The 18,589-nt window shown below is 45.1% G+C and overlaps 1 protein-coding gene across 3 annotated transcripts in view; it reads right to left on the bottom strand.

Moving 5' to 3' along the window:
* KLF7 (KLF transcription factor 7) overlaps nucleotides 1-18,589 on the bottom strand; it is a 64,684-nt gene that overhangs the window by 13,682 nt on the left and 32,413 nt on the right. For all 3 annotated transcript variants that reach the window (XR_009968904.1, XM_062640682.1, XM_062640681.1), the window contains exon 3: nucleotides 1,465-1,588. Coding sequence is in view for 2 of the 3 variants with exons in the window: in XM_062640682.1 (XP_062496666.1) it covers nucleotides 1,465-1,588 (124 nt within the window). In the remaining variant the exon portion in view is untranslated. The remainder of the gene's footprint in view (nucleotides 1-1,464; nucleotides 1,589-18,589) is intronic.

Genomic DNA, 18,589 nt, shown 5'->3' with positions numbered 1-18,589 from the left:
AGTCCTGCATTAAAAAGATGGGTAATTTTCTTAAGCCTCTTTAAAAAATATATAGAAATAGGATTAGCTGGATAACATGTTCGGATGCAAGCACATTATTTGATTACTCAATAGTGGATCCAGGTTTCACCCAGGGCACTGCCAATCTCCAGCTGGGGGGGGGGGGGAGGGGGAGAAATGCTCATTGTTCGATCCTGTCAGGGCTGTCAAGAGTCATTACAGGGGCAATTGCTTTTGCTCCACCCTAATTTCTTATCAATTTGGATTGGGGATAGGAAGGAAGGTTTTTCTTTTGGTTTTGTTTCTAAATTCAAAGAACACATCTTTCAAAAACACTCAGCACCGAGCAATGATGACTGTGTTTTTCAATGAGCTCTTCATTCACTCAAGCAGCTGAAGCAGCGAGGACTGTGAAAAGGAATCTGCAGTGAGGGGCAGCAGCCATGGCTCCCACTGGGAGCTGCTGGGTGCTCAGCTCACCAGGCAAAATTGGGCCCTTCTTTTTAAGTGCCCAGGGGGAACTGTTGCACGACAGGCTCTTGAGAAACCCTGTCTCTGGATACCTGTCAGGCCTTTAAATCTGGGCCCACACAGAATGAAGGTGCAGAGTATCTGAGTATTTCCCACATCAAACAGATGTCAAGCAAGGGTGAGATTTAAAACTGTAAGGAAAGATTAATGAGTAGGAATATGCAGAGATCACCAATTCTACACAAAACAACTTCATGAAATTGAATTGTAAGATACACCTAAATCACTCCTGTGCTTTTGAAAACAATGCCCTTTCCTGTCTTCTATTGACCCTCTCCTGCTGAACATGGGGAAGCATGAAGCCCTGTACTCAGTGGTAAAGAGAAGACAACAAACATACAGAAATTAAGTGCTTTTTTTCCAATATTTGGGTACTTGTGGCACAACAGCCACACACACTTCCCATCTCCCCTGTTGTACACCCACGTGTTTGTTAGGCCCACTCTGACAAAAGGCAGGCAACCAGCAACGGTGCTTGGGGTAGTCCTTGAAGCAAATAGAAGGAGCTCTGCCTTTGTGAGGGCACCAGGCCCATAGGACCAGGAAACGGCAAACTGTGGAGATGCTTTGTTTAGAGGTCCATTGCTGAAGAAGTCTGGGGCCCTCTGGAAGTCTTCTCTGCTTCAAGAGAAACCAGCAGGTTTCAGTCAGACCTACACCTGGTCCCATATCTTTGTGCTGTGGTAGGGAAACAGCTTAGGCTGCCTAGGAAGTATTTCCCCTCTGCCAGCCGGCCTGGCCGCTTAGGCAGAGATGACAGCGGCAGAGTGGAGGGTCCCCCCTTCACTTGGGGATCAAGGCACTGGGACAGGAGGCCAGAAGGGGCCCCCCTCCTGGGAGACAGGTCTCTTGTCTCAGGGAGCTGGTGGCTCTGTGCCATTCAGAAAGCCCACATGTTGCTTGAACATTAGGAATGTTAGGAGGCTGCATTACCTGTCACAATGGTTGCATTTAAAGGGCTTTGCACCCGTGTGCTTTCTGTAATGCCTTGTGAGCTCGTCACTCCGTGCAAAACGCCACTCGCACCCTTCCCACGAGCACTTGTAAGGCTTCTCACCTGCAGAGGAGAGGAGAGAACAGTCAGCGTGGCAGCAGGATTACTGAGCACTCAACTTGCAAGCCCTGTGTCCTCCCACCTTCTCTGTCCCGCTCAGGCAGCTAAGCCTGTCGCACAATTCATGGCCAATGTGGGATGGAAACAACTTAGTACTTGCGATGCATTATACTGAGGATGGATCCAGCCCAAATTTTACTACTGCTAAAATTACTGTGCAATCTTAATTCCCCTTTCTAACAAAACCAGTCATTTGCTCTTCAAAAAAGAACATCCCCAAATGCCTGTGCTTCTGTGTGGCTTGAGCCTGATTTTCAGCCAGCATTTCAGCTCACTTTACCTTTGCCAATGAATTACTGTGGTACCTGTGAGTGGCTGTACTGACACCTGAACACAGTGCAGGTGTGCACTGCTCCAGTGACCACCACAAGCACATCACTCACTTTATCCCAGCTGCCATTTACCCTTTGCATGGCCAGGCTAACATCTGTTGCCCTCAAGCTTTCATGCCCACTGCCCCCTGGGACTGCACCTTGTTTGTTTGCTTCTGACAACAAAAATTGTTCCTTGGTTAAAGAAATTATGTGTTAGGACAGTGAGTGTGAGAGGAGAAATGTTTTCTTCTTTAAACCAGCTGGTCCTTCAGGCTTTGTGCACTACACCTTCTTCTGTCCCAAAATATTAACCATACCACTGAAGGGAGTGAAACAGAGCAGCGATAAGACAGGAGAGATTCTAGTCTGTGTTCATATCCACATATCTTCTAAATGATAACCAGTCTCTGTGGGTCAAAGTCCGCCATGGTGTAACATCCGTGGAGTCATTAGCACCTTCTAATTTCCACCTTCTGAATTCCAAGGATTAGCACCTTCTGAATTCCAAGGTTTCATGCCCCCTTTTCTTATTCGGTGCACTTGTATTCATGTGCATGCAAATTTATCATCTCCCCCCAGAACAAATGCTCCTGTGCATCTCCTCCTCTATAAACTCCATGTCGCTACTCCCCACGCAGTCAGCACCGTATGGGTGCAACAGAAGAGGAGCAAGCTGAGATAAAATTCAGACAAGACATCACTTTCACACCAAGCTTCTGAGCTAGGAATTATGAACAGAGAAGAGCTTATTACTTATTTATTTGTTCTTAAAATTGCTAAGGAGGTGATCTTAAAAAATCCACCACTGGCCAAACTGAAGTCACAGCCTGTATGACCTTTCTATGCCAGTCACATGAAATAATCACTTGGCTCCAGCAGACAAATTTCTCAGTGCAGAGACGCAGATTTCTACATTCCGCAAGTAAAGGAGTGAGATCTGATTATGGGAGATTTTTGTATTTCAAGGTGACAAATTGGAGAGGCCAAAAGAGCAAGAAAAGTGAAAAGGGCAAGAGAATGGCATGAAAATACATTTTTAAACTGCTGTTCTCTGGTGAGTGAGTTCCTGCAGACTTCTTATTGCAAAGCAGCTCTGCTGCACAGTGGTCACGCACCCCAGAGAGAACAGCCGAGTGGACTGAGGCGTTAACTGGTGCTGAGCCATTTTACTGCCCTCTGAGAAGTTCCTCTGGCTCAGTAGCTCAATTAAAGGATTCACTGGGGTGAAGCAATGAAGAGGGGGCAGTAGCTGGCAAGACTTCACCGAAATACCCATTTGTTCCTCAGTCCCTGAATGCAGAAAGGACAGGCTGGATGTCTCTTGTGTGCCACAGTCCTTCATGGGAAAATGCCCAACAGGACAATGGACTGTGCCAGCAGTAACACCCCCCCACTTAGACTGTGCCTGCCTGGTCATCTCTGCACACTTGCCTTTTGTTCTTCATTTCTTCAGGAAAAACAGGGAAGGGGGGGAAGAAACAACCTGTGAGTGCTCCAAGTGCTGGTGTCTTGTTTCTGGGCTTACTCAACCGTAATTCAAACGCTGTCACCAGTGCTTGCCCCAGACATCGGAGCTGAAGTTGCAGCGCTCTCCCCTCCAGTTCTTGACATCCTACCTGGCATGCTGCATCTGCTCTCTCCTTTGCAGAGCAAAGGGATTTCCCCCGTCCAGGCCATGTCCATGACAGCACTCCGGTTTTGTTTGAGCAGTTCATGCATTATTCTTAAAAGCTGCCAGTAAACAAGCCTCAATTCAGCTTCCTCAGTTCTCTGACGCTCTCTAGTGCCTACCTCTGAGTGGAGACAGAAAGCAAACTGCCTTTGCTGCAAAGCCGATGCAGAAGAGGACTGCTCAGCTTAATCTGGTGGGGACAGCCTGGTTGAAGGACACAGCCACCTACAGAGCAGAAGGGTGAAGGGAAAACGTCCTGGGCTTTCTATGAAACTATTAGGCTATCAGGACTGAAGTGGAGTTTGGGTTGTTAACATTTGCCAAGAGCTTTGAAAATGTACAGTGTTATATATAGGTTACAAGAGACAGAGATGCCAAGCATGATTACTGGTAAACCCATGGGATGCCACATATCTTTGTTATTTGCTGCAGGGGCTCCTCCCTCAAGTGTTCCTGATCTGGCCTTGCACAGCCCTGAGCTGAGTTTTGTTTTCAGATGCTTTTCCTCTGTAACCCAAGCACCATTCCACAAAATGTCAGACAGTGCCTCTCTGAGCTCCAGGCAGCATGCTGGCATGCAGTGCTCTGTGGAGCACAAGATAAATGCAAAGGAGCACAGTGACCTTTAAAGCCATGTCAGACAGCTCCTTGACCCAGAGACCTCAAAGTGGTTAATTTCCTGCCTTCCTGCAGCTACTCAAAAACATGGGAGGCAGGAGACCTCCATATCTCTGCACATTAAGACCACGAACAAACTGCTTTTTTAATAGCTGCTTTCACCTTACCCGAAGATGGAATGAAAGCGTATCTTGCTGAGATGCACATATGTAGGAAGCATGGGAATGGAGGAGAGGGGGAGGGCCCTCCTATCTCACTACTGGCAACGGCAGGGAGAAGAAATGGGAAGGATCTTTTCTATGTGCCAGAGTGCTCTTCTGTTATTGCAGAGGATTAATGAGAATAAAAGGATAGATGGTGAAATCCTCCTCTGCTGAAGGCAATGGCAAAATTCCCACTCACTCCTACAGGGCCAGGATCTCCCCTTTTTAACAAATTAATTATGAGCTTCAAAATCCAATTAAAAATAGGAACATCACGGAGCTGTGCCACACTGACTTCTTTTCAGGCTCTAATTCCTCAAAATTAATAACTGCACTTGAAACTCATGCCTGCGAGCCACTCCCAGGAAGGAGGCTCTACTCCTTAACTCACCTATATTCAACACAAGGATCTGTGCAGTGCATAAACAAATCCATAAAACCACGTGTATACACATACACTCAACAGAGAAGCCTACACACATTCAAGAAGACGCCAATACCCAGATACGCAGCTGTTAAATGCTGAAGTGCTTCAGCTCAGAACGTGATTCACACCGTGGGGCCAGTTCAGTCTTCACACATGCAGCAGCGCACCTGGGAAGGGCAGGCAGCCAGCAATGCAGACATATGTTCAAGCAGTGAATTATGCAGTTTTCTAAGATGAGTACTAGTCTGAAAACAATACACCACTTGCTCATGGAAAATGTTCTAGAAACAACCCAGAGCTTTCAGCTTTCTCTAAGCTTTTCCCAGGGAGGGGGAGACCGCTACCTGGTGATTTCAAGCTTACTGATCACATTCCAGTTCCCTTGGGCAGTGCGCATCAGAGAGCAGTGCAGCGCAGCACAGCACAGGTGAGCTGTGCAGTGAAGCAGTGGGTACACAGGACCCGACATGCAGACCATGTGCATATAAAGGGTGTCATTTCTGGCTAGCTGCAGCCTGGTCCTGTGGCCTGTCTGTAGGTGAAGCGTGCCAGTTGTGCGCTTGCAGAGCACCTCCTGGACAGGCCATCCAAAACCACATTTGTGCTCCAGCCAGGATGAACCAGTGAATGGGAGCAACTGGAAGGCTCACCTCAAGAGGGGATGCTTTATCACCAGAAAACACTTACTAGATACAACCTTAGTGGCCTGATGAAGATACCCAGAAGCAGCCGGCACATGCCTGCAAGCACGAGTGCTGTGCTAAAACCTACTTTTCCAGAAGGACTTCACAATCAGAAAAGTTAGTGGTACAGGAATGCTATTAGCCCTTCAGATACGTTTTACAGCTTTAGTCCATCATGACTGGATCCAAGAGAAGCAGCCTTTCTTCACTGTGGTGACTACCCTGTGGCACGTAGCCCATTTAATGCTCTTCCTGAAGTGTAATTTCATACCCTGAGACTGGGATGGTTGGGGAATAGGCTCTCCATTGCCCTTCTGCTTATGGCACCTCACACAACTGTGAAGGCAGTACTCTCACGGGAGAATGGATAACTGGTACATAAACTCTGAATAATCCTGAAAGATACAACAAGGCCATGAGAGGCCCGAGGAAGCTCAAGCAAGCAAGATAAGAAGAAGCTGGAATTCACCGAGTTAATGAGAACTGTGGACTGTTGGCAAGCTTTTGAGGTCAAGTCCTCACACCTGTGCTTAACCAATTATGTATTAGTCACTAAGGGTCTTCAAGACATGTATCCAATCATAATATGCCAGATTACTGTAAGTGCATGTAAGAAATAGTATATAAGGAGTTAAGGCTTTGTAATAAATGGCTTTTGTCTGATCATACTGATCTCTGACTGGGTCCATATATTCTGCGGCACACAACCTAGCTCACCTCCTAGAAATACCTCCAAAGCACACCCCAGTACAGTCTGGCCCTCCATTCTCTTTATTTCATCCAGCCTGGTCCAATCTGGTAACTGAAGAACAAAGATCTCTGCAAATTTACTGGAAGCATACAATGGTGAAGCTAGAATTTATGAGTCATAACAAAAATCCATCAGACTTTGGCAGCCCTGGAATCAGGTCACTATTTCTTTGGAGACTAAGACAAGTGCAGGACTCTAAATGTTAGGCATCTAGTTACAAAATAAACAAATGATTGGTATAGCTTTCTCTTGAAAGCCAGAAGTTTATAATTTGAAAATATGAAAGAGCCAAGCACACAATCCCAGCAACACTACCATGGTAAACACACACCAGGTCCCCAGCAAAACATGACCGATAGAGCTAGGCTGGTTCTCTGATGAAGACACCACACTGGTCCTTGGGACTTCTACTTCCATTTTCCAGCCTCCGGCAGTTTTGGTGAGTTTCATCTCATGGAACTTCAGGTATCAGAAACAATCATCTGAAATAACCACCTATGGCTCTTTCTCAACTTAATGGAGAGGCAAAGGCATGTGCAGAGTGTGACACATCAGTCCCCAGTCAGACTGGAATCAGAGGCGAATTTCCTCCTCTGATGGTATAATGGGCTAGGCAAGCAGCTCGCTTGCAGGCAGCTGTATCTTTACTTTCCAGGCACAAGCCAGAGAACATCATGTTTTCTCTTCAACACACACTTAATCTGCAAACCTTACACAAGCCCTTGTAATAAATATTCCCTCACAAAACACAGCAGTGGGGATGTTGTCTCTTCTCAAAATCCAGAGATCCCCTACCCTTGCCACCTACATCCCATAGACACCCTCTAGGTTCAAGGGCTATTTCTTTTGTATAAGGCAACGTTTGCTACGGACACCTCACACTGGCTATTTCAACACAGAGTGGTTAATAGACCCCTTAAGTTACAGGACACAGAGGTACATAACCCAGGTCAGCTGAGGCCACCGTCACAATCACAAAACCACAACACACAATGGACACTGAGCATATTATACCTGCATTGTTTACTGCCAACCCTAAGGGTTGAAACATCACGGGTCCAGTCTCCCAAAGAAATAATGAGATTTTAAAGAAGGAAATGATAATATTTAGAGATTGTTTGCCATCTGCTTTGTAGATAACCTAGGGCCATGATTTTAAACTTCCCTTCGCAGCTCTGCAGGCTAGAAACACGTATTACAAAATACAGGGACAGGAGTTTGTTCTCTATTCCCTGGATTTCAAGAGTGAGGATTTTAAGGAGACGACCCTCAAGATGTGCACAGTAAGATCAAAGAGCTGGCAACACTGTGGGGTGGAATCTTGGCTCCATCAAAGTCACGGGAAAAATGCCCATTAAGGCTTAAGTTTCAGCCTGTACGTTCACACAATTAGAAGTAAACAAAGATATCACACTTATCATATAATTGTATAATACCTAGGGTCGGAAAGAACTTTAAGATCGTCTATTTCCAACCCCCCTGCCATGGGCAAGGACATCTCACACTAAACCATGTCATCCATCAGTATCTGTTTCATATCCCTCCCCTGCCCACCACCTTAAATACCACACCACAAGCATACATTGATTACAGCACAGTTACTAAAACAAGCAAGTAGTTTTAGCCCCCAGTCCTGCCGTGAACTTCAGAGAAGAATCACAGTCAAAATCCTTGCTGGTATTTCTCCATGCTAAAATGTGGTGCAGTCACGGGACTTGTTTTGCCAATATGACTAATTTAACCAAAAGAAACCGATGCATGTTTTGAAGGCCATTCAAGTAAGTTATTTGTTGTAGTATGTTTTAAGAGCTCCTTAATATCATGCTACGCAACTACACAAAACCAGCATGCAAAAGTGTCCTTAAGAAAACAACAGAAACACCCCCTTGAAAATCACCATGTGCTCTAATCTATCACAAATTATTTACATACAGTTTCAGCATGAAAAAAAGTCTTATGAAAAAAAACACAAAACATTTCCTTCCTTTTAAAAAACTGTGATTTAAAACCTGCTCAAAAGGAAACTAGTTCTAAGAGCCTCGATGTCCAAAAATACGTACTGAAAGACAGCTTCAGCTATGCTTGTTCCAGTACTGGTGTTCCTGGAGCACCACACAAACTGCAAATTACAACTGAAGGAGGAATTACACGCAAGATTTCTCGCCTGGATCTTTCCCATGAGGAAGATCCGGGGGCCTGAGCCATGCAAAGAAATGTGTGAAGAATCAAATAGTACCACTGGCTTTTTAAGAGAATGCTTTAATAGCTTTTCTTGCCACCCTTTCTGAGAAATCCTTTTGGGACCTGTTCTTCCTGGTCTCATGACTACGCCGATGCAGTGACAAACCAACAACCCAAGGCCTCCTTCAGAGGCCAATAGTCGTGGGGATGCCGTTGGTGCTCAGACATGCCGGTGCAGACCCCAGTGGGAAGCAGCCCCCCAGACCGCCTTGCAGAGAAGCGCCACGCCAGGCAGGCAGTCATATTTGCTTTGCAGTTTATTACTGAAGTCTGCCACAGCACAATGGGATGCCTAATGTGGAACATCACATTAGCAATATTTTATATTTATGTAGCACTCTTCATCTCCAAGGGTCCCTGGGAGCTTTATAAGCTACATACATGGCATACCAATGAAGCTGAGCCATAATTCTTCTAATTAGCTGAACATCAGCACACAGCACATGGCATAACAGAAAACGTTACTGGTCACTCCTCTCTTCCTATGGCAAGGACCTTCAGGTATTTAATAGAAGCATGGTGCAGAAGGGCACTCAGTTTTAGTGATTCCTGGGAAAATGAAATCTAACCAGACAGGTCTCCTTAACACCCGTGCCTGTCCTCCCTCATTACATACATGCACTTTGTCAGAGATGAGACACAGGAAGAGAAGCAGCCCAAAAGTTGCTGCTTGTTAAATATCCCCATTTTCACACTAGATACAGCAAGTTACCATCATATGGTTCAGGCAGCTGCTCTGCTGGTGAGCCTACTGAAAACCTAGTTGAGCAGCTGTTGCTCGCCGCACAACATCCCCTCTTTTAAGATTAATAAGTTCATTTCTTTAGCAAAAAGGAAGACCAGGCTATTTAATACACACATCCTCCAGAGATCAATGCTAACATCTAAGCGTATGTGCGTGCAACCCATCAACCAGTAAAACTAATTACAAAAATCAATTTCAGATACTTTCCAGAGCCTTTCATTCCTCAATATACTCCTAATTGATTTTTGTTGGAGAATGGAAAGCCTAACTATTATTTTTATTATTACAAAGGAGTGCAAAGGGGGGCAGTGGTCAGTGCTTAAGTGGCTCAGCAATGCTTTCTACCCAAAAAAAGAAAAAAGAAGAAGAAGGAAAAAGAGAAGGCATTTTATTCACAGTTTTGCCACCTGCTGGAAAGATGGAAAAGCCTTTGAAAGGGTGACAAAGCACAAGAGAAAAGCTGGCAGGAGACAGGATGGGGCAGAAGAGGAATGTGACAGGATTGTGAAACACACAATATGAGAAGGTTGTGCCTATTTTTAGATGGGCAGGGATGATCAAGTGCAAAAGCAGTACATTTCCGGGAACAATGTACAGCTCCTTTCATCCAAAAAGATCAGCAGTGCCCTTATAGAGAGATAGCTCTGATCATGTCTATATTAGAGATCAGGGAAAAGAGGTTAAGAACCAGATGCAATGTCCAGTCAGTCTTTCTACAAACTTCTAAGCTCTGGATTAGCCCCTAAGGGCTTTGCCAAAGCTTGTCTATGGAGCCAGCAGCAGTCTTCGGCACGTAGCCATTCAGGAAACAAAAAGAAATGAATTTTTGCAGCATTATGTTTTATACACACACAAGCACCTAACACACAACCACAAAGCCCACCTGCCTAGACAAAGAGCAGAGGAAAGCAAAGCATGGAGCAACATTCAAAGAAATGGGAACGTTCCATTTTCTACTCCACCTAAGAGGACACATTTAACGAATGCCCGCTGCCATAGTGCTGAGCACTGAATGTGGGGTAGAATGCCACGCTCTATCTCCTTGGGTCATCAAGAATGATAAAGCCTTAGGAATACCGTTCCCTTTTCAAACCCCTTCTCTCTGGAAGATGCTCCCGGCTGTCAGAGAGTGGAGCCGGGGGCTGGCACCAGCCCGGGTGCACAACCTGTACTTGTGCCCCATTGATTGCCAGCACATCCTCCCCCAGTGCCGAGCCCTGGGGACAGCAGCAGAGGGGCAGGCCCAGGTGGGCAGCCAGAGTAGCACCGGCAGCACTACCCAATTAAGCCTCCGGAATAAGGGAGGGAAGGGGACAGGAAAATTGAAAAGGAGAAAAGGGAGAAAGCGAAGGAAAAAAAAAAGGATGGAGTTGCTTGGCAACGGGAGGGCAGAAGCAGCTGTGCAGCAGGTCCGGCTGGTACCCAGGCAGCGGGCTGGCCCATTAGCACCCTGCATCTCATGCATTTCGTGCCTGGGTCTCCTAGTAACAGCCTGTGCACGCCGGGCTGTTGCGTGCTTCTCCTCCTCTCCTCCTGTTTCTCCCCACCATGCAAGGCATTGCTGTTTGCCCTAATTACACATTCTCTGCTGCTTCAAGCTGCCATTACTTCAGTCCCCAGAGGAGCAGCAAGAACTTTAAAAAAAATCTCCTCTAATAAGGGCTTTTAGTTTCAAATTCAGTGGAGCTCTGAGAGCTCCAAGATGCAAGGCAAGGTAGCGGCAGCAGAAGGAAGAGATGAAAAAGGTAAAAAAGATCAGCAGTTCACTGGGTCAGATTTTTCCAGAACCCCGAGATGTATTTTTCCCTTTGTTTTTTGTATGTTATCCCAGAGGGCGGACAATGAATACAGCCCTTCATGGGACACAGGGTGTATTTACATAATCTGAAGCAGTGTATCGAAGATGTGCGTGTTGGAAACCAAGAGTTTCTGAGAAATTCCAGGCAAAATATGAAGGCAAATATTCCAGGCAAAATACAAGACACATCTACTGAGAACTGGGAGCAATGAAAATAAAATAAGAGGAATAGACACCCCCTTTTCCAAATCCTAACGTTTTAAATAGTTTGGCTCCATATTTTTGCTAATGAATGTGGGATTTTGCTTATTCAAGCTACAACAGTGCTGATGTTTTTCACCATTTATCTGTCACTTCATTGTCCCCCTTTTGCTACTTAAAACTCAGACAGAGATGACCAAAAAATATGATGCAGACTGGCAAAGACAGCACAGGAATAAAACACAAAGAACATACATTTCCATACACATGTATGGAGAAAGAAAGAAAGAAAGGGAAAAGAACATACATTCCTTTCTGTTTCCCAGTTTTGTCAACAAAAGAAAGAAGAATGAAAGAAGACTGAGGATGCTTCCATTCATTCAGATACTGGATTTGATTTGAGGGTGAAGGTGAAAGGGAAATCATGTGCTTGGGTTTAAAAACTACACCGGCAGGTTCTCCAAGTGAAGGCTGCCCTGGTGTGAGGGCAGGGCTACCTACATGAGGGCAGGCATGTGATGTTTCTGAGGGAGATCCCATTGTCCCGCATGCTTTCTCCTGTGCTGGGGCTGGAGGTGGCAGGTTGAGCTCAGCAGTGCAGGAGCTCCTTGCATCTTCACCCTCAGTGAAGAAGTCTTGCCAACACTGCTGGACAAACCTTGGTGAATCAAGCAGCCTGGTCTCAGGAGCACAAGGCAGTGAGTAAAGATAATTAATTTTACTGGCTAGGAAGTTTCCTCACCTGGATTTTGGAAAAGGCACAAATGACAACCTATCCTTTGCTCTAAGGGAGGTACAAGCACCCAGCTGGAAACCACCCCGGTCATTCATGCTGCCACATGAATGTAACTAAAGAAGGACACAAATGTAGTATGACATTTCATTGCTGGGTGACACTGCATGAAACACATTACCTAATTGTTGTGGTTTAACTTCAGGCAGCAAACTAAGTACCACTCAGCCCAGGTCACTCCCCCAGTCCCAGTGGGATGGGGAGGAGAACCAGGAAAAGGTAAAACCCGTGGGCTGAGATAAGAATAGTTTAGTAACTGAAGTAAAATATAACAACAACAACAATAATAGTAATTGAAAGGGGAGAGAGAAAGAAATAAAACCCAAGAAAATCAACTGATGCACAGTACAACTGCTCACCACCCACTGACCAATGTCCAGCCAGTCCCTGAGCAGCCATTGGTGCCTCCTGGCCAGCTCCCCCAGTTTATATAATGGGCATGATGCTCTGTGGTATGGAACATCCCTTTGGCTATTTTGGGTCAGCTGTCCTGGCTCTACTCCCTCCCAGCTTCTTGTGTTCCTCCTCACTGGCAGAGCATGAGAGACTGAAAAGTCCTTGATCAGGGTAAGCACTACTTAGCAACAACTAAAACATCAGTGCATTATCAGCATTGTTTTCAGACTAAGGCCAAAACCCAACACTGTACCAGCTATTAAGAAGAAAATTAACTCTAACCCAGCTGAAACTAGGACACTAACACACATTCAAAGCCAAACAAAGCCCAGGAAAAATAATTACCTTTGGGATTCTGTGGCTTTTACAAAGAATTAATGATAAAATTTTATGACATGTATGACACTCATACGAAAGTCAATTTACAACAAATCAGAGCTTAGTCCATTCAAATTAATTTTTACCCAGATATTCATAGATAGAAGTGTTCTACTTAAGGACTATTTTCCACTACATAGGCCAAGTTTTTAGTTAAGCTTGTTACACTAAGGACAGCTTTTTTCTCCCTGCCCCTCCCCAACACACATGCCACATTCTCCTAAAATCCAAGTATTTTTCCTCCAACTTCTAAAATAACAAACAGTAACCATACTGGAAAAAGACCAAATGTGGAAAATTTCACTCTGAAGAAGGAAAAGCTTTGCAAAGTTAGAGGTGACCAACAAGAAGACATCCAAATGGAAGTTTATGCAAAATTAACCATAATACAGTTCCTTGCAGTTACATATTGAACAAAGCATACGCAGATGTGCATGCCTTTATTTTTATAACATTCATTTCCAAGAACTAATACAAGCATCTAGTGCACTAATGAACATTTATGGTCATCATAAAAAACTAGAATGACATTGCAAAATTGTCCAACTAATCTATTAAGTTCTCTCTATCGGTGGCACAAGTCCAGATGTACAGGAGGAAGGAATAAATCCCTGCTAATCCTTTGAATGTGCATTGCCATACAGTGAGGACACCTTTCTGTCAGAACTCAGCTGGGGATCAGCTTTTATCTTGAAACACATGCTTGTCATTATTATCTTAGCTAGCACGCCTGCAAGTGGGTTTTTTTCAGCATTCAGCTTTTGCAGCCCCAGTTTTCAGTCCTGGGTTTTGAAGACCAGACACCTTCAGGAGCAAATCTGCCCAATCCAACATCTGGGTTCCTATCTGCGAATGGGGACTGCTGGGATTGCAAACTGTCTTTTAACTTTTATTAAGGCTTCTTATCGTGTTTAAAGCTGACCAATGGAAAGATGCTGGCTCCGCAGTGACACAAAGGTTTTGGTTACTTTGAGAGACCTGTGAATAAAGTAGATCCCACACAGTATTTCATCCTCCCCTTTCAGAAATGGCTGCACTAGTCGTTCAAATTGCCCTGACCTGACATCCTTGTCTCTCATTCATTTCAGTCTACCGCAGCACATTACCATTTGCTGCTTGACATGTTGTAACCAACTGGCTTTTAAGAGTAGTGTTAGACGCAAGTTTTCTGTCCAGCACAGAGAGGTCCATCCAGGCTGCTGGCTGCTTGTCCAGACGCGACCCAGACTCACATGGCCATACCTAACTTCAAAAGAGCCTAACCTGCATTTGAGATGAGAGGAAGCACACTTGGCTTTTCTTGCCCAGAGAAATTCAGCTCTCCCAGCCTGCTCAGGCCCTTATCCAGTAAGCCCACCTTAACCTAAAACAGCATCTCTGAGCACACATCTCTGATTCAGGCCTCCTGTGACCTCAAATCAGAAATGCCAGTGCTTTGGACAAATGGGACAAGAAAATGATAGCTTATCACCATTAACTTGCTATTTGTACCCAGTGTGGGGCAGCAGCAACACAAAGGGAAATCAGCAGAAGACAAAGGGCTTTTTCTTCCAGTCTTTCTTTGTGATGCCTACCATTCACCCCCTTGCCACGTGTCTCATGGGGGCTCATGGGTGGATGGATATAAAGAAAACATTAGATGACAAACTAGAAACGGCTTCTCCATGCCGTGTCTCGCTGAGGCAATCTGCCGTAACATTTAGAGGTGCCTACACACTCCCTCCTGCAGCTGCTGAACAGACAGCAAACATCACTTTCTAGGTCTCCCTTGTGCCAAAAATCATCTCACACGGCAAATAAACAGACAATACCTGTTTTCAAACCCAAACAAAACCCTGTTCTGTCCTATTGATTTGGCAAATGATGGAGCAGAAACATGGGACTAAGAATTCGGGTATTGGCAACTAAGCAATGGATGAACGCCACGGGTGTTCTAGATGTCAAGGGCTGCTTTTGGCCAGGCCCATCGTCCTGCTGCCTGGGAGGTTCACAAAACTCCTTCCTCAGCCTAAGCTCTCTCTGTAGTAATGAAGTGAAGCTCTGGCCTTCACAGTGAAATCACAACACTCCACTCCAAACTTGCCAATGGCTAAGAGGCTTCAAAACCAGAGGTTTTGAAAGATATCATGATCAGGTTGGGCTTATTTGAATCCGCTTTGATAAACTCTTGTTAGGTTTATACCCTAAGAAACTTCAAAAAACATCCAACCCCACAATAAAACACATCTTTCCAATCTGGCAATGCAACTGCCTCCCAAAACAAATTCAGCCATGAATGAAGGTCTTCTTCACAGCCCCCTCCTCCCTCACTTCCTTGGCTCTTCTTTCAAATAGCACATTCATCTATTGCTTCAGCTGTTGCCATGGGACCTTTAGCATCCTCTGTGTCCCTGCATGCCCCCCCATGTCCCCTTGCTGAGTTGCAGTGCTGCACACAGAGCTGGCGACTCAATACAAAGTGGTGAGTCTCTGTACATCACATAAATGGCTTTCATTTCTCCTGTGCTATACTGTTCTCCCAAATGCTTTTCTTTAAGTCATTATTCGGAACCTTGCATCCTGCAGAATTGGTGCTGTGCTTGGCTATTTGCTTCTTCTTTCTCTTCATTAGCTTTCTGTTCACGAGTGCTACAGCAATGCAGCTTCTCATTCATGTGGTATCACTGACACAGATAATCTTTATTTTCTCTATTACTCCTTTACTTTGTATTAATCCTCTGTATCTATCACCCAGTCTACTCTCAATTTGGTCTTTTCCAATCATTTCCAAATTCTGGATGTATCCTTTTCTTTCTCCAGCACTTTGGGAAAGCTCTTCTCTGCTGTTTCAAATCCCATCTCAAAAACCTTCCTGTTCATTAATGCTCTTTCTAATCTCTTGTGTCTCTTCTCTTGTTCTTGCAAATGTAGTAATTTGTTTTCCTGCAGGGTGGATTTGTTTGTTTTAGTTACTCTCACCCAGCACTTTAGATCTAAGAACTATATAATTTAAAATAAGATGTCCTGACAATGTGAAACAAACTCCACTTAGATAAATGCTATCTTAAGATTGCATGTAGGCTCATAGCATCTATTTACATGGGTATTTCCCAATTGTTTAGGCTTTAGGAACCTAAATATAGATGTGAGGTGCCCAACTTCTGCTTCTCAGACTTGGGCTTAGGTTGTAACAGAACCTGGTTTTAGATGGATAAAAAAAAAAAAACCAAAACCTTCTGATACACATAAAATGCAAAACCCTGAAGAACCCCTAAAGGTCATTTTTCATCACTATCCTGAATCTTAAGGATTTCCTGGTCAGTTTATACCTGATGCTTTATCTCTGGCCTGAAACCACCACACCATGTCATACCTTCTGTACATTACTGCAAGGAAGGCTGATACAGTTCTGTCAGGAGATCAAAATCTCCTCCAGAGGTCTTTGATCTGGGAGCACAGCCACATCTCATGACTAATCTTCCCACAGGTCAGAGGCCACATCCCCCTTAGTCCAGACACTGGCCAGCAATATCCTGTTTTCTAATTTAGGAAGTGCTGATGACTGTACATGGGTTTGGGCTCATTCGAATTCCTTTCCTCTCCACTCCCCATTACATTAGCAATTCGTCTCCATGCATGTGTGAAGGCTGGACCAAAATTTGTCTCTCAAAAGAGACAAATGTCATTGTTTGCACTGATGTCTGCTCCACAAATAACTGTTAGAGAATGTGCTAGGGTTGGATTACCATGCCAGTCCTGGTTGCTCCTTCTTCAGATGTTTTTACCTCACCCTCACAATCTCAGTATGGTCTTTCCAAATCTACAGCTCACCTTTTCCTCCTGCTTACAGTCCCAGTCACCGTTCCTCCCCTGAGGGGCTCCTTTGTGGCTGACAGTCCGTCCCGCCACTGCTCTGAGCTCCTTCACATGTTCTTCGCTTTAGATTCCCCAGCTTACTTTGAATTCAGTCAAATATTTTCATTTCCCTTTCCATCCAGACAATGTTTTTCCCTTTCCCTTCCAGATTAAATTCTCTTGCACACAGATGGTTGTTTTTCCCTCTCCAAAGGTCATCCAGAAGGTGGTTTCATAACCAGTTCAACCATCCATGGGCCTTACAGTGCTATCTTGATTCTCCTACAGATGAGATGTGGAAGAGGAATGTGAGGGATGCACCAAGTGCAATGTGAGGTCTGACTGCCTCTGGGCTCCCAGTGAAGTAAAGCCCTAAGAGATTGTCTCTGATCTAGCAAGCTGCTATCAGTCTGTACTGCCTCCAGCCCAGCCTGGCTCATCACGCAGCAGTGAGGAACACCAGCCAGCATCTGTCTGGTCAGCCTTACATACAAGAGGAAGGAATGCAACCTCCTTCCGCCACCTTCTGTCCCCCAGCTACCCAGCCCATGGTTTTCTTGTTTTCATGCACTGCAGTAAATCTCTTTGATCCAGCAAGTGGTCTTTGCACGTGCAAGTTGGGTGACCAGCCCGTATCTGCCTCCCTGCCTGCGAACTCCACACTGAGAGCTCTTTGTCTGTCAGGGCACTCACACCCTTTTACACAGAGCCCACACTGGCAGACTGCTCTTGCATGACATACTAACAAACTACCAGCCAAAGGAAAATATCTCGCAATCATTTCAGACCCTCTGGCTCAGCCACTGACTAAGCCAAGTGGCTACTAGCCATTGGCACTGCTGGGTGCATTTGCAACCCATAGCACACTCAGCTCAGCCAGGAAAAAAACAAAGCACCAACAGAGAAAAGGGCTTCTTGTCCCTAGCCCTGAAGGAGTGCATGGGAAAGGAGGCAGACCTGTCATTTATAATTCAGTCCTGAATTTCCTTAGCTATTCCTCTCTATCCCTCTCTTTTACCAGAGGCAGGAGGTCCCTGCGGGGGGACCCCACTGCAGAGGTCAACATGAACAGATTTAACGTCGTGATTGCACCAGCTCTGATTTAAGGCATCCAACAGTCAGGTTTTTTTTTAAGGGAACAGAGCACTTAAGCAGGATGAAGGAGTCAGAATAACTTTGTGCTCTGGACTCAAATAAGCCAGTTAGTCCAACCTATCCCACCCTTCCCCTTGATTCACCTAGATTGCTCCCAAGATGTAAATGTTCAAAGGTACTTAGATGTTTTGCTCCACAGAGATACATGGGAGCCAGGTGCCTACCTGCTCCCAGGTTCTGCATCAGAGATGGATTTTAAAAACAAGGCTGCATCCAGTCCTCATCACAAAATGAAACCATGCTGTCTACACATGCTTTAACCATGAAACCTAATGAAACCATGCTTTGTCTACATGGTTTAACTGGCAAGATCAGACAGGTAGCTGACCCCACTAGCTGTGGTTCTGGAAGTGGAAGGTGTGGGCAACTACAGTCTCCCCACCTGAGAGCAAAAGTGGATTTGCCTTTCTCACCACATTGAGCACTGCTGTGGATGGGCAGACACATACATGTCAATGGCACAATATACAGTCTAAGGCTATTCAAAAGAAGTATCACAGGGCCAGTGAGAAATGTTTCTCATCATGGATTAACTATAAAACATAAGATTTCACAAAAAATTAAACCAGACCTAAAGCTGAGCTCAAAAGCATGGAAAAATTTGCAAAATTTTGACTCCAAAGGATGGCAGTGTTGAAAGAGTAGTGGTTTTCCCAAGTGCTCTCTCAGGGCTCCTTGTCCCCATCCACACCTACTGGTGACAAAGCCAGAAAAACTCCACAAGTTCACCCTTCC

The sequence above is a fragment of the Pezoporus occidentalis genome, unplaced genomic scaffold (assembly GCF_034315485.1).
Source record: "Pezoporus occidentalis ecotype Australia unplaced genomic scaffold, CSIRO_AGI_Poc_V1 ctg66, whole genome shotgun sequence".
In the NCBI taxonomy this organism is placed as follows: domain Eukaryota; kingdom Metazoa; phylum Chordata; class Aves; order Psittaciformes; family Psittacidae; genus Pezoporus; species Pezoporus occidentalis.
This window is presented reverse-complemented; position numbering and strand designations above follow the sequence as displayed.